This window comes from Odocoileus virginianus, chromosome 4 (assembly GCF_023699985.2).
Source record: "Odocoileus virginianus isolate 20LAN1187 ecotype Illinois chromosome 4, Ovbor_1.2, whole genome shotgun sequence".
In the NCBI taxonomy this organism is placed as follows: domain Eukaryota; kingdom Metazoa; phylum Chordata; class Mammalia; order Artiodactyla; family Cervidae; genus Odocoileus; species Odocoileus virginianus.
The window spans coordinates 93,464,513-93,481,112 of NC_069677.1; the positions used below are offsets into that span (position 1 = coordinate 93,464,513).

General features: G+C 45.7%; 1 protein-coding gene across 2 annotated transcripts in view; it reads right to left on the minus strand.

Annotated features, from left to right (window-relative positions):
- Nucleotides 1-16,293, minus strand: part of EFHB (EF-hand domain family member B) — a 64,040-nt gene extending 47,747 nt beyond the window's left edge. For both annotated transcript variants that reach the window (XM_070467060.1, XM_070467061.1), the window contains exon 1: nt 15,320-16,293. In XM_070467060.1, the coding sequence (XP_070323161.1) occupies nt 15,320-16,231 (912 nt within the window). In that variant the 5' untranslated portion in view covers nt 16,232-16,293. The remainder of the gene's footprint in view (nt 1-15,319) is intronic.
- Between the last annotated feature and the right edge of the window lie 307 nt (nt 16,294-16,600).

Genomic DNA, 16,600 nt, shown 5'->3' on the forward strand with positions numbered 1-16,600 from the left:
ATAAGTATTTCTGAGTGTGCATGCGTGTGTTTGCATTATGGGTGTACTTCCGCCAACACCCTAGCTTTTGATATATGCCAACATGTGCCCCCTGGCCAGCTCCTTCTGTGAATGGTCCAAACCTCACTTGGCTTTGTTCACTTATTTCTAATCTGGGTCTTATCTGTCCTTCTCTTGCCCAAGCAAAGATTATAACTGCTCATTCCCAGCCCTTTATCATTTCCCCTTTATCATTTCAAGGCAGCTGATAGCTGTTTTTGCAAAGCATAAGTTTCTCTTTAAAAAACAAAGAGAAAGAAATCCTGTAAGAGTGTTCTAGGTCTCTGGAGGGGGCAGGGGAGAATCGGTGAAAAGCAGAGAGGCTGAGAGTTGGGTGGAGGGATGACTCTTCAGGCGTTGGCAGGGGGTAGACGGATTAGATGAATGAGGGATGGCTGGATGACAATACAGACAGATGGATACAGACGAATAGGTGGAAGTTTTTTATTATGATGAACGTTAACTGCAGAATTCCCCTTAGAGGGAGAACCAACAAAGATTAAGAGAGCATCTTGATGACATCTGAGTACAAAAGAGGATGCCCACAGACATGCTCAGACAGAGAGTTTAGTTCGTTTGCCAAAGAGTGGGGCTTCCCTCCTGGCTCAGTGGTTAAGAATTTGACTGCCAATGCAGGAGACGAAGATTCGATCCCTGGGTCAGGAAGATCCCCTGGAGAAGGAAATGGCAACCCACTCCAGTATTCTTGCCTGGTGGGCTACAGTCCATGGGGTTGCAAAAGGGTTGGACACAGCTGAGTGACTAAACCAACAACAGCAACAAATGGAAGAAAATTAGGAACTCCTGATGGGACAGAGTAAGGAAGGATTGAGGGAGGTGATTAGTAAGATTGAGAGGAGACTTGCCTGATGGTCCACTGGGCAGGGCTCTGTGCTCCCGATGCAGGGGCACAAGTGTGATCCCTTTTTGGGACACTAAGATCCTTCATGCTGCATGGTATGACCAAAAAAAAAAATAGAATAAAATAGGAAGAAAGAAAAGGAAAAGTGAGCGAAGGGAAAGATGAAACAATAAGGTCAGAGGCCAGAGACCCAGGATGAGAACTGGCCAATGACACGCAGCCCAGCCTTTACGCCAAATCTTGAGTAAATTCTACTTATAATTACACAAAGGGAGAAGAATCCAGTATAAAAAAGGAAAGGGACTGTGTTCTAACTTGAGCTGAAGAGAGTGAGGAAAAGAGAGGAGAGATATGTGACCTTTTCCATTTCCTTTAATTTTGATAGACAAGTAATTCTTTAATTCAGCTGGAAATTAGAAGAAATCTCAGGGGTATCAGGGAACATAAAGTTTCTCTTACCATGCATGTTATATAAGCACCAACCATTCTTTTAAATATTTAATGGGAAGATTACTTCCTAAAGCTGGGGACACCCAGAGCAGTTACTCTCCAGATGACAGATGATTAGAGAGATGGAAGGAAGGATGGGTAGACTGACAGGTCCATCAGTCCACAGCCTGATGTCCCTCATCCACTTCCCTTCGAGTGTTTGACAGTAGATATTCCAGGTTTCCATCATGCAAACATTTTATTGGACAGAAATACCCTCGATATTCCTCCCAGAGTTGCCCACTTGGAAAGCAGTTTGACTCCAAACCAGTAGCTATAATCAGGTTTGGATGTCCTCAGGTTGTTTGATGCGGGGCACAAAGATGGAAGCCATCATATCTGATTTCCGTCTGTGGCGTCATCATAATACATGTGTTCATCGCCTCAGTCACGGAGCTCTTCTCAAGGATGCCTGCTCATCAGCTTGAGGTATGAAGGATGCAGAACTCGCCACCCCCAAACGTGCCTCTTGGGCATAAGGACTATGTTGAACTGATTGCTTTAATAAGTAGCAGACATGAGCACAGCTCTGAAAACGGAGTAGAAGCTGCCCTTCTGTAAGGACTGCATGCTTTTCACAAAAGAGGTTACTTGTAAACGTGTCTCCTTCTCTGTATGAGGAAGAGAAGTTTGGATCTAAATGTCCAGAAACTTATCAATGGAGAATTTACCAATTTAAACTGTGTAATAAACCTTATCCTTGCTTACCATGCTTCCCCTGGTAACCTGCCATAGCTGGCCTTCTTTTTGCACCAATTGGTTTTTTTTTTTTTCATGGTTACATGAGCTTTTTTTAAACATTGAAGTATAGTTGATTTACCATGTGTTAATTTCTGCTGTCCAGCAAAATGATTGAGTTATACATATATATTAAAATATTCTTTTCCATTATGCTTTATCACAGGATACTGAATATAGTTCTCTGGTAACATCTTTTTTTGTCTTTAGCTAAATGGTACTTATAGTGGTGGCTTGAGCCATCTTGGAGTTACTCAGTTTCCCTGGATTTTTTCTGTGTACATATGAGGTATACATGTTAATAAATAGGTTTGTTTTTCTCTTGTTAATGTCTTTCGTCACATAAGGTTCTAGTCTAAAACTCAGAAAGGTAGAAGGAAAGTTATTTTCCCTTCCCTATCATTTCTCTGTCAAGTTCCAAGACATGAATATACTCTCTTCTTCATAGCCTACACTTTGAATCTATGTATTTGAATGAATACCAAACATAATCCCCCAGTTTGGTGAAAATCTGTTGTGTAATTTTTCATGTGGTGCAGCAACAGACAAGCAAAATGAACTTTTGTCTTAGTTATATAAACTACTAAGTACGCAACAATAGGCAAATGGTCAAATAAAATACATTACCTTCAAATGATATGCTATCACGGAATTGTTTAAAATCATGTATATAAACCGTTTTTAAATGTTCATGAAACAACATGAATTTAAAACAGAGATATAAATTTGTATCGTACAAATTCACAGAACCTCATGTCTGTTGGCAATACGCACAGAACAGACACAAAGAGGTGTGAGCTGATTGCCATTTCTGAGTGGTGCATTTTTTGTTGTTGTTCAGGCACTAAGTCATGTCTCACTTCGAGACCCCGTGGACTGCGGTGCACCAGGCCGCTCTGCCCTTCACTGTCTCCCAGAGTTTTCGCCAGTTCATGTCCATTGAGTTGGTGATGCTATCTAACCACCTCATCCTCTGTCGCCCCCTTCTCCTTCTGCCTTCAATCTTTCCCACCATCAGGGTCATTTCCAATGGGCCAGTTCTTCGAATCAGTTGGCCAAAATATTGGAGCTTCAGCTTCAGCATCAGTGCTTCCAATGATTATTCAGGGTTGATTTCCTTTAGGACTGACTGACTTGATCTCCTTGCAGTCCAAGGTACTATCAAGAGTCTTCTCCAGCACCACCGTTTGAAAGTATCAGTTCTTCGCTGCTCAGCCTCCTTTCTGGTCCAACTCTCACATCCATACATGACCACTGGGAAAACCAGAGCTTTGACTATAAGGACCTTTGTCAGCAAAGTGAGGTCTCTGTTTTTTAATACACTGTCTAGATTTGACATAGCTTTCCTTCCAAGGAGCAAGTGTCTTCATTTCATGGCTGCAGTGGTGAACGTACACGTGCTTTTGTTTTCTTCTGTGTTGTTTTCTCAATATTGTACTACATATTGTTTGATTAAGCAAAAGAAAGCAATGAAGGGTTATCTATAAACAACAGATGGAAGTCTGTAAACAATATCTAATAGAAGGGAAACAGCTGCAAGAGCACTGGAAGTAAAAATGAGCATCAAGTGCAAGCAGACCCAGGACAGAACGCGGGAGCAGGGGTTTCCCTGGTGGCTCCGTGTTTGCGAATCCATGTGCCAATGCCGGGACACGGACTGGAGCCCTGGCTCAGGAAGATCCCACGCGCCTGGGAGCAGCTGAGCCGGGCGCCTCAGCCATGCAGCCGCACGCCCAGGGCCCCGTGCTCCCAGCGAGGAGCTGCACCGCGGCCAGAGAGCAGCCCCGTCACTGCAGGCAGAGAATGCCATCATGTAGGCATGGACACCTGGGGCAGCCAAAAACAGACCGAAGAAAAGCAGCTGTGATGGCCACCCTAAGTTCTCCTCCTCAGCTCTGAACGGGGGGCCTCAGCTGATCCTAGTGACCCCCTAACCTGAGAAATGGGACAATGATCCACTTTGAGACTTTCCCTTTTGCCTCAAGAGCATTTGCTTTCACGTCTAGGATATGTCTTTGATTGCATCCTCCAATCCTCCGCTGAATTTTCATTTAGACTATCCAAATACCTTATATTTATGTTCTTCCTTCTTCCTTGGCTGTTCTTTTAAAAGTTCCAATCTTGTCTTACAAATGCAACCTCTTTTATCTCTCAAGTAACTTTCCTATGGGCTTACCTTTTCCCTGTTCTGTCTGGGTTTTCTGTTTGCTTGTTTGGGCCCCTCCCTTCAAGCCGGCCTCTGATCCTCACCCAGTTTACGGCTCCCCAGAGATGGCTGTATTACAGGGCTTGTTGAGTCTTGGACTTTCCTGTAAAGTGATCAGATGATGAAGCTGCCTTTATCTCAGGAGAGTCCCCAGTATCTTTTTCTCCCTCTAGGTTGTTCAGAATTTCCAGAGAATAGTGCCAGTGGTAATCTTATTGTAAAGCACAGCATCTATGTTGGACGCTGTTCTCAGGACCCCCTGTGTGTTGGTTCACATCTGGGAGATCCCCGGGAGGTAGGCGCAATCGTCATCCCCCTCGGGAGCAAGCGGAGGCACAGCCAGCCCGTGACGGGGCTACACGGCTCACATGCCGGCAGGTGTCTGAACCCAAGCAGGCTGCTTCCGCGTCTCCTCTGATCCGTGATGCTCCCTGTCTCTCTGCCCTGCCTGCTCTGAGAGGGTGGGCTGCACCCTGCCTCTGGCTCTCGGGGGCTGCGCTGGGGAAACCGCAGGACAGAAGGCGCACACTTCCTTTCCAGCCCCTGCCTTATCTTCAGCTTGGTGTCTTTTATTCCAAAAGCCACTTTGGGAGAATGAATCCATGGTTCCCGTAGAAGGGAGCACGAGCTGGTGCGGAGGTGGGAATGTGGGAGACGGGGGAGGAGGGGGCCCGAAACCCAGCCACACTGAATTCGGACCTCCATCCAGTCCTCCTCCAGTGTTCAGATCCGAGCTTTACTACATTTGATCCTGCGGGCTGAGCTTCTCGGGGATTTTTCCGGGCAAATGGGATCATTTCAGGTAGAAATGACTACCCGATTTCCCTCAGATTTCACCTCCACATGCAAAATCAGTGGCCATATCGCCATCTTCCTATTTTCCAAAACTTGTTGATAGTTTTAAAAGTGCTGTCTCCTCTTTTATTTTCTTTTTCCTCATGGTTTATTATCTTTAAAAAAAAAAAAACTTAAAAGAAAACCAACTACTACAAGCCACAAAACTCAGAAAAGTATTTACTATAAAGACCTCATTCAAACACCAGGGGCCCCAGTGCTGTCCTTCCCAGCAAAGGGGGCAAACCCGGGGTCGCAGGGCAATGACTGGCTGGCTCCTCTGAGACACAGACGCCCCGGAGGCCGTGCCAGAGGCTTCTGAAGGGGAGCGTCTGTGACAGATGGAGGTGGGGGGGGCGCCGGGTGGGCAGGGAGGCGTCAGACTGTCCCCGATGAAGGGAGGGCAGGGGGCGGCGTTAGGAAGGAAGAGCCCGGGACCACAGCACGGCTCTGGGAACACTCGGGCAAGGCCAGGGCGCGGTCCCTGAGTCGGTGCCAGGGGTCTGCGCTGGGCACACTAGCTCGGATCTGGGGTCCCTGCTGTGTCACGGGGAGTGTTGCTGCAGAAGGAGCGCCGCAGGCCCCCCCGGGCAGCGGGCGAGGCGGTCAGCCGGCCCCCTGCCCCTGCGCCCCCCGCCCGGCGGGCCCCCAGGGGTCAGGCCCCGGTGGCTGTGCCCAGCACACACGCACGGCCTTCACTGCTCACGTCTCCTCTGCCTTCTCTGGTTGCGAACGGTTCCTAATGTTCTCTGGTCTTTTGTGACCTCCACATTGTTTGAGTGTAGGCCAGTGATTTTGTTCGCTGTGCCTCAGTTTGGGTTTGACCGGTGTTCCCTCATGACTAAAGTTACACGTGTTTGTCAGGGACACCACAGAGGCAACGCTGTGTTTTTCATCGGGGAGCAAACACGGTAGATTTGTCTGCTTACTGGTGGGGTCAGCTTTGCTCCCTAAACAAAGGGAAGCTATCCAGGTTTCCCCTCGGTAAAGTTTGTAATCAATAATTATCCCATAGAATGGATAAACAACAAGGCCCTATTGTATGGCACAGGGAACTGTATTCAATATCCTGTGATAAACCACAATGGAAGAGAATATAAAGAAGATTGCATACGTATTTATAACTGAATAACTTTGCGAAAAGCAGAAATTAACACACTGTGAATCAACTATCAGTCAGTTCAGTTCAGTTCAGTCACTCAGTCATGTCCGACTCTTTGCAACCCCATGAATCACAGCATGCCAGGCCTCCCCGTCCATCACAAACTCCCGGAGTTTACTCCAACTCATGCCTATCGAGTCGGTGATGCCATCCAGCCATCTCATCCTCTGTCGTCCCCTTCTCCTCCTGTCCCCAATCCCTCCCAAGCATCAGGGTCTTTTCCAATGAGTCAACTCTTCGCATGAGGTGGCCAAAGTATTGGACTTTCAGCTTCAGCATCAGTCCTTCCAATGCACACCCAGGACTGATCTCCTTCAGAATGGACTAGCTGGATCTCCTTGCAGTCCAAGGGACTCTCAAGAATCTTCTCCAACACCACAGTTCAAAAGCATCAATTTTTTGGCACTCAGCTTTCTTCACAGTCCAACTCTCACATCCATACATGACCACTGGAAAAACCACAGCCGTGACCAGACGGACCTTTGTTGGCAAAGTAATGTCTCTGCTTTTTAATATGCTGTCTAGGTTGGTCATAACTTTCCTTCCAGGGAGTAAGCGTCTTTTAATTTCATGGCTGCAGTCACCATCTGCAGTGATTTTGGAGCTCAAAAAAATAAAATCTGTGAATCAACTATACTACAAATAAAAAGAAAATATTCTGTGTAAATATCCGGTCCCTCACTAAACTTGGCCACACCACACGGCACACAGGATCTTAGTTCCCCAACCAGGGACCAAACCTGCACCCTCACCAGCCCCACCCCCCACCCCTGCAGTGGAAGGGCAGCTTCTTAACCACTGGATTGCCCTAAGGATCCCTAAACATTTACCTACTGTTTAAAGAAGTCCCTAAACATTTACCTACTGTTCTAACATCCACTGATGATTCTTGTCTAAACCATCACTACTGTGATGGTTGCAAAATTGTGATTTTTTTTTAATTCCATCATTTCATCTACGTTTATTCATTGGAATTAAACTGAAAGGAAACTCTCCTTACTATTTACTTGATCATTCATGTTTTTATATCAGTATTAAGTGTATGGATTTCGATTTTATTCAATGGCAATTTTTAATTGAAGTAGCTGATTTACAATATTGTGTTTCAGGTATACAGCAAAGTGATTCAGTTTATATATATATTCATTCTTTTCAATTCATAAAATGCTTATGAACTTTCAATTCATAAAGGAATTTTCAATAAATTCTTTTTTATATAAAAATTTCACTTCATTGTTTTCCATAATAGGTTATTACAGGGTGTTGACTACAGTTCCATGTGCTATCAGCAGGTCCTTGTTTACCTGTTTTATGCATGGCACTGTGTGTATCTGAATCCATACTCTGAAGTTATCCCTCCCCCATTCCCCTTTATTCAACGGCAATGGTACTGAATGCTCAAAGTATAATAGTTTGGTGGAACCCCTCCAGGAGCCCTTTCAGACTTGTTTCTGCACCACTTTGACATATCTGCAATATTCTCTGAGCATTTTCTTACTTTTTGGCTCTCAAAAGTGTTCCAAGTTCATATTATAATACACCAGCCCTAGAGTCCTGATTCCCCCAGAGTCCTGATTCCCTTTAATTAGAAATCAAGATCCAGGTTCTGGTGTGCTCATTGCTATGAAATAAATGTTACTTCTAGATCCTCTTAGAGGATGAAGTTAGGAAGTGTGTGATATATACACACCCCCACACACGTGCAGCTATATCAGTTCTATAATATTCTATTTAGCTCAATGTATCTAGTTTAGATATCGACAAGGATATAGACATAGATACAGACATAACCATAGTGTGTACTTAGTCGCTCAGTCATGACCGATTCTGCAACCCCAGGGACTGCAGCCCACCAGGCTCCTCTGTCCATGGGATTCTCCAGGCAAGAGCACTGGAGTGGGTTGCCATGCCCTCCTCCAGGGGCTCTTCCCGACCCAGGGGTCAAACCCAGATCTTCCACATTGCAGGCGGATTCTTCACCATCTGAGCCACCAGGGAAGTCCACGAACACTGGAGCTGGTAGCCTATCGTTTCTCCAGGGGAACTTCCTGACCCAGGAATCGAACCAGGGTCTCCTGCATTGCAGGCGGATTCTTTACCAGCTGAGCTACCAGGGAAGCCCTATAAATAAATAAAGCTCTATAAATGTAGAGCTATCTAGATATAGATATGCAGATATACCATGAGTTTCCACTAACATGTCCAGTTACAATTCACACAGCAGGATTCCTTCCACCTTCTCCTCTTTGTAACTTTCTTCTCTGCCAGTGAGAAGCCTGGCAGCCTCCTCCCATCCTGTCTTTACTTGCCTGCTCAGGCCCTCTGTGCGCAAACAAACTCCCAGGCGGCTGACCAGCTCCGCGCTCCCTCCTCACCACACCCGGGCCACCTCACTTGGCCACCTCGTCAGTCAGCCCTCAAAACACAGGGTTCAGGGACCAAGTCCCCCTCTCACTTCACATCATTGGTTCCCAAGATTTAAGTCCACTCAGGAAGGTTGATACAAGACCATTTTCAGCTGTGAAAGATCCACCAGCCCATAACTGTCCAGTCTCCGAATGCAGGGTAGGCTAACACAAAGGTTCCATCCCCCCCTTGGTCAAGATCACTGTTTTACACATAGATGTCCTTAACCTGGAGCATCTCATCAAAAGAGGAGTGATAGCATCAGTCTCTCTGCCCATTAGACCCTGAAGCCATAATGCAAATAAAACCACCCGCTTCTGAGAATTTTGCCCAAGTTGGTTCTTTGCAAATTCAGACAAAAAGTGGGAGTTTTTTAAAAAAATTGTATTTATGTATTTATTTTTGGCTGTGCTGGGCTCTTCTCTAGGTGCAGTGAGCAGGGGTTACTCCCTAGCGCGGTGCAGACTTGTTACCGCAGAGGCTTCTCCTCGGCAGTGCGTGACCTCTAGGCTGGGGGCTTCAGTGGCCGCTGGGGGCTTCAGTGGTCGCAGCGCATGGGTTCGGTAGCTGCAGTTTCTGGGCTCCAGAGCACAGGCCCAATAGTTGTGGCTCATGGGCTTACTTGCTCCGTGGCATATGGGATCCTCCCAGACCAGGAATCAAACCTGTGTCTCCCGCATTGGCAGGCAGACTCTTTTACCACTGAGCCGCCAGAGAAGCCCTGTGACTCTTTTGAGTACCAGGGTTTGCACGATTATCAGGGTCTCATAAAACTTACAAATGGGTGACCCGTTTGCCTCTACCCACTCCCTGAATAGCCATCAGGGGCTTCCCTTGTGGCTCAGATGGTAAAGAATCTGCCTACAACACATGAGACCCGGGTTCAATCTCTGGGTCAGGAAGATTCCCTGGAGAAGGGCAAGGCTACCCCCTCCAGTATTCTTGCCTGAAGAATTCTATGGACAGAGGAGCCTGGCAGGCTATAACCCATGGGATCACAAAGAGTCAGATGTGACTAAGCAAGTCACACTTTCAGTTTCACTTTATCTTAGTGTAGAATAAGGAGGGAAAAAAAGGCATCTCTCTGCATGACATTCACCACAGTGTAAAATCATTGGTCTGTTGGTCACAAGTCTCTGGATTATAAGAGCGTTTTGAAAGCGGGTACTGAATCATTTCTCGTCTTTGCACAGCCCTAGCACCTTCCCTGGTAGCTCAGACGGTAAAGCGTCTGCCCACAATGCAGGAGACCTGGGTTCGATCCCTGGGTCGAGAAGATCCCCTGGAGAAGGAAATGGCAACCCATCCCAGTATTCATGCCTGGAAAATCCCATGGACCAAGGAGCCTGGTGGGCTACAGTCCATGGGGTCGCAAAGAGTCAGACACAACTGAGCGACTTCACTTCACTTCAGCACCTAACATACTGTCTAGTCATCATAGACAGCAGAATCTTCTTAAACTTTTCTTTGACATGTTCCTTTCTTTCTCTTCTTTGTGCTTCGGGCTCAGTGCACTAGTCACTCAGGACAGGAAGGCCCCGGGTGTCTTGTAACCGGTCAGGGCAGACCTTCGCCTGCAGCCACAGGACGGGAGTCCTTAAAGAGACGTGTTCATCCCCCGGACGCTGGAATGCCCTGATGGAAAGCAGGTGTCCTCAGGGGGTGGTTTCAGCAGGTTCAGTGCTAGATATTTCCATCTGAGGTGTCCTCACTGCCAAACTTGAACATGGGTTTTGACCCCACCCACATGCACCTCCTCCCTCCTCTGAGGCTGGATGAACTCAAGGGCATAAAATGCTTCACCATCCCACCCCTTGGGGGAGCACACTGGGGATCCTTTCTTTTCCTTTCAGCTACATGAGTTCTACAAAGTCTACAAGAAGTAGACAATACACATAATCTCTAAACTGTTGCAAGTATAAAGAAAAACTATGGAAGGCTTCCCAATCCTTTTCACATATTAGCATTACCTTAACACCAAACTTAGAGAAAGATAACACAAAAAGGAAAACCCTGTCCAATTGGACTGCAAGGAGATCAAACCAGTCCCTCCTAAAGGAAATCAACCTTGGATTTTCATTGGAAGGACTGATGCTGAAGCTGAAGCTCCAAAACTTTGGCCACCTGATGCAAAGAACTGACTCATTAGAAAAGACCCTGATGGTGGAAAAGATTGTGGGCAGGAGGAGAAGGGGATGACAGAGGATGACACGGCTGAATGGCATCACCAACTCAATGGACATGAGTTTGAGTAAACTCCAGGAGTTGGTGATGGACAGGGAGGCCTGGAGTGCTGCAGTCCATGGGGTCACAAAATCAGACATGACTTAGCAACTGAACAACAATTGATACAAAAATCCTAGTAAATATCTGGGAAATAAAATCCAAGAGTATATTATAATAATAATATATCACAACCAAGTAGAGCTTAGCCCAAATATATGAAGATGGTTCACTATTAGAAAACTGACCACGCTAATTCAGAAAAGATGTATTTCAACAAACTCAGAGAAAGCTCTTCGTAGCTCAAGCTCTATTCCTGATTTTATACTTAGCAAACCGGGAATGGATATTACAAATGTAATACTTAATGGTGAACCATTAGAATCATTCCCATTAAAGTCTGAAAAGAGACTTTCTATATTGTCTTATTGATCATAGGCAATGCGGTGAGATAGGAAATTAAAGTGAGAATTGCAAACATCAGAGACGGAAAGACCATAGGGTCAATACAATTGTCTACCGAGTAAATCCAAGAGAAACAGTAAGCGATAAAGACTAATCAGAGTTTTCAGCAAGATGACCAGATATAAGAATTTTTTTAAAAAATGAAAACAACCATATGAAACAGCTTTTAGTCTCATTATAAATCAAATAAATGTGAATTAAAACAATGCCTTACAAATCATTATTAATTTTTAAAATTCAGTGGTACAATCTTACAGGAAGTGATTTGGCAATAAGAACTAGAAAAAGATTCATCCTTTGACTTCTCCTGAAACTCTATCCTAAGGAAATATTCTAAGACATATAATACATGAAGAAGTTTACAGACTATTTTTACAGAAAATTAGTGGGGAAATAATCTTTTGTCCAAAAAGAGAGGGAAGGGATTAGCTAAAGAATCACATATCAACTTAAACAAATGTTGTTTTTATCACTAAAAAATTCTTTGAGTTCTTTATAACAACTCTGAAAATGTATGAAATAGTAATAAGTGAAAATAAAGACAGTTTTAATGCTTGCTGTCACAACTACATGAAAATGAATTTGGAGAAAAATGTTCCAGGAAGTAAAGTACAGTCAAGAGCTCAGATTCTTTTTTTCTACCCATGCCACATGGCATGTGGGACTTTAGTTCCCTGACCAGGAATTGAACCTTCACTCCCTACACTGAAAGGGTAGAGTCTTAACCACTGGACTGCCAGGGAAGCCACAAGAACTTATACTCTTAAATTGGACACGTGACTTCAAATCCTGGGGTTACCACTTCTTAGCTGAAAGACTTTGTCCAGATTATCTAATTTGCCTCATTTTTATCACCTGTAAAGAGTTAATCCCTGCAAAGCAACAGGGGTATCGATATAGATACAGTAAAACCACCAACAACTGTTAACTGATGTGAATGCAATGAAGTGCCAGTAGGCACAGTGTTAGGGTAATGAGATTATGTGTTGTTTTCATTCCTGATTTCTCAATTTTCCATGTTATTATCTTTGTTTTATAACGAAAGTAGATATTTAAATTTTTTTAAGATTTTTTTTGTGTGAACCATTTTTTAAGTCTTTATTGAATTTATTACAATATTCCTTCTGTTTTGTTTTGGTTTTTTGGGCGCAAAGCATGTGAGATCTCAGCTCCCTGCCCAGGGATGGAACCCACATGCCCTATATTGGAAGGCAGCATATTAACCACCGGAACACCAAGCAAGTTCCAGATATTTTAATATTTACATGTGTATTTTAAAAAGAGCCTCATTTCTAGTCTTAGCTCATCACTTGTCTTGCCTGTGATCCCATTTCCACTCCCTCCTGCCTATCTAGGGTCTGGTTCCGCTCATCACCTCGTTGGAGTTATCTCAAGCTCCCCTCCTGATTCACTAAATAAAGGTGTCCCTAAATGAATCTTTACTCCATTCCCTTCACTGTCACATTTCTTCAGGGGAAAAAAAAAATCACAATACTTTTCTCTAATTCTAATTTCACTCTTCAGTATATTGGAATCTGAATTCTAACAATGTCGCTAGTTCCCTTAACATCCAAAGCAGGTTTATCTTTATTCTATTTCCCCTATCGAAGACATTTTTAACACTGCTGGTCACTTTCTCCTTGAAGTTCTCTTCCCTATCCTTTCACATTTAGAAAGGAGGATGTGAAAGGCAGGAGGAAGCAGGGGTTTTAGAATTGCCTGTATCGGAAACCAGAAGCTGGTCTCGGCTCCTACGTGAAGTCGGGTCTGAGGCCATAGACTGCAGAACCCATCCAGAAAGGAGAAGCAGGCACGGTCAAGTGAGAAGAGAGTGGCTGGGGAAACCCAACAAGGGAACCGGAGAGTAAGGGGGTCAGAGGCAAAAGAACGCCCTGAGCCCCAAGAGGAACAAAAGTCTGCAGACGCAAAAAGAGAAAATTCTGCAGAATCCCTGTGACCAGTTCAGCGAAACTCTGTTCTCCGATCTCTCCTTTATTCCCGGAACATTTTAATGATGCTCCCTTTCTGTTCCTCAATACCACCCTCTTCAACTCACCTTTTCATTCTATCCCACTCACTCATCCAGCCGTCCTTCTATTTATCAAACATATGTTTAGTGAATGGCCACTGTAAGCTGGGCATTGTGATATGCTTTGAAGCTATGCGATAAATAAGAGAAAATCCTTGTCCTCAAGAACTCACATAGTTGGGACATCTCTGGTGATTCAGTGGTTAAGACGCCACGCTTCCACTGGAGGAGGAGCAGGTTCAATTCCTGGTAGGGGAACTAAGATCCCACATGCCACACGGCAAGGCCAAAATGTTTAAAAAATTGAAAAATAAAATAATTCTAGCTCACATTTCTTTTTCTGACCATCTCACGTGTTCCCCAAGGTTCCTGCCTAGACCTTCTCGTCCCACCTGCACCCAGAGCTCCAGCTGTCTACCTGGCTGTTTCATCTGGTACCCTGCAGACATATCACACTCAGGAGGCCAAGCTCCAGGTGTTCATCAGATACTCATGGGCCTCCAAACCAGAAGATGTCTCATTATCAACGGAGAAACTCCTAAGTCGTCCATCACCTTCCCTGTCTTTCACCACATAGATCCACAACCGGATGGCAATTCTTAACAATACCATCTCCTAAAAACTTCTCAGAATGGCTCTCTCCTATCTGTTCTTTCTAACTCTGCATTAATTTCAGGCCATCATTACCCTGAAATAGCCTTCTAACTATCCAATATCTTCCCCTTCCAGTCCACCATTATTATTGATAACATATATATCTTTTCAAAAGGCAAATTGTATTTATTTCCTCCCTCATGAAGATCCACCATTGCTCTCTACCCATACGTTTTACTCCCGCGTTGTGGACCTTTCGATTTCCTCTTCATCTCCTACCGCTATGCTGGCTAAACAGAATTCTTATACCTCCCAACTCAAGAAGTTTTGGCCATGCTGTATGCCGTTCTTGGCCCAAGATGCCTCAACCCTTTTTTCCATCTGACAAATACTGACACATTTTTTAAGGCATCAGTTCAGCTACTCAGTCATGTTCAACTGACCCCATGGACTGCAGCACACCAGGCTTCCTGGTCCATCGCCAACTCCTGGAGCTTGCTCAAACTCATGTCCATCAAGTCAGTGATGCCATCCAACCAACTCAACCTCTGTTGTCCCTTCTCCTCCACCTTCTGTCTTTCCCAGCATCAGGGTCTTTTCCAGTGAGTCAGTTCTTCGCATCAGGTGGCCAAACTATTGGAGCTTCAGCTTCAGCATCAGTCTCTCCAATGAATATTCAGGACTGATTTCCTTCAGGATGGACAGGTTTGATCTCCTTGCAGTCCATGCAGGATCTTAATTCTCCAACCTGGGATTGAACCCATGCCCCCCGCACTGGGATCGCAGAGTCTTAACCACTGGAGTGCCAGGGATGTCCCCGACACCTTTCTAAATAAGCTCAAGCACTACTGGCTCTGTAAAGACTTTCCCGTCTCCTCCAAACAAAACTGTCTCAATTTTCCACTGAGCTCCATGTTTACAGTGTGCCTCTATTAAGGAAGAATCACATCTGTTTTCTATTCACTTAGACATCTATATAATATTTGTTTAGTTATCGTCTTCAACATTGGAGTGACAACCTAAACCCACAGAGTTAGGAACCATGCGCTTTTCATTTGTCAGTGCCCGGGACCCAGCATAATGGTCACAAGTCTTAACTGAAAGAATAAATAAGTCACAGAATAATAAATGGAAAAAGAAAAATGTTTCTGAAAAAAGTTACATGAATACTAGGATACAACATGTGCTGCAGAAAGAAGGTTGAAAGGATGCAGACTGAGGGATGGAATGTAAGTCAAAGAAGAAAGGGGAAGGTGTTAGGAAAAGACTTACACTTGGCCAGCAAGGCATCCGATCAAAAAATTTCCCAGAGTATATGGGTCTGACGAGATCTGGAGGTTCTACTCCTGGTTCAGCGTCCCTTTGCTCCTCAGGTTGTCGGGCCAGCTGGCACTCAGAAGGTTCTATCACCAAGCCCATTGGAGGCTCTGGAGGCTCCGTTTCAGCCAGCTCCCCTGGGCGGGCGAGCCCCATGTCCACCTCCACAGGACGCTCCGTCTCTGCACTGGGCTTCATCACCACACAGGTGGACTCTCCTCCCAGTTCCCCTCTACCCTCCATCCCCAGAGCCGGCAGCTTGCCCACTGACGCCCCGAACCCTTCAGGGTCACCAGTCACAGGACATCTCCTGCCCCCTGAAGCCTGTGGACTTCCACACTCCCGGCCCAGCGGAGGCTGTGTTACCCTTCCAGGACAAGACCCTGCCAGAAAACGCTCCTTTTCTAAACCCACTCTTCCGGGCAAGGCACCCAGAGGAGGTTTTGTTTCCTTTGAGGCTGAGATCCTGTTGCCTCCTAAATTACTCCCATCCATGAAAGTCCTAGAAATATTCTGTCTTTTCAATCTCAGTTCAAGCCCCTTGCTCGAAGGAGATCTTATTTCTGGTGATGCCATCCTCTCCTCATATGTCTTACTACATGGGAAATCTTTTCCTAAGCCCACTCTGAGCCCCAGCTCCGTGGGAGATGTTGTTCCCGTGATGACTCTCCTCTCTTCCAAGTCATTCTTTCCTTCCGGGGCGAGTTCCACCTCCATGCTCAGGGGAGATTTCCTCCCAGACACCGCCATTCCCGGTCCAAGGGCACTCATCTCTGAGGGGTAAGCTGTACCGGGCTGAAGGGGAGCCCCTAACCTCTTGGAGGGCCCCAACCCTTTGGGGGACGGCACTCTCAGAAAAGAGCACATCTCCACCCTGAGTCCCTGCCCCTTCAACACCTAGCGGGGTTCACAGGAAAGAGGAGACGAGGTCTGTTTACCCGGTTACCTGGGAAACGGGGGCGGGGCTTGGAGCGGAGCGCTGCGCGCGAGCCACGCCCATCTCTTCCCTCCTCTCTCTTCCCCATCTCCTCTTTCTTCCTCCCTTATCCTTGCCTGCTCTCTTACCCTCTCCTTCCACCCCTCTTTAGTAGGCTGGAGGGCAAGAAAATTACTTGAAATACATGGTTCTGGGCTCTAGAGCAAATGATGCCCAACTTCTCTTTAGTTTCCCAAACAAGGCGGGCCACTCAGAGTGTGTTCGGCCAGGGGCCTCCTCCCTGCTGTGGGCCTGTTAAC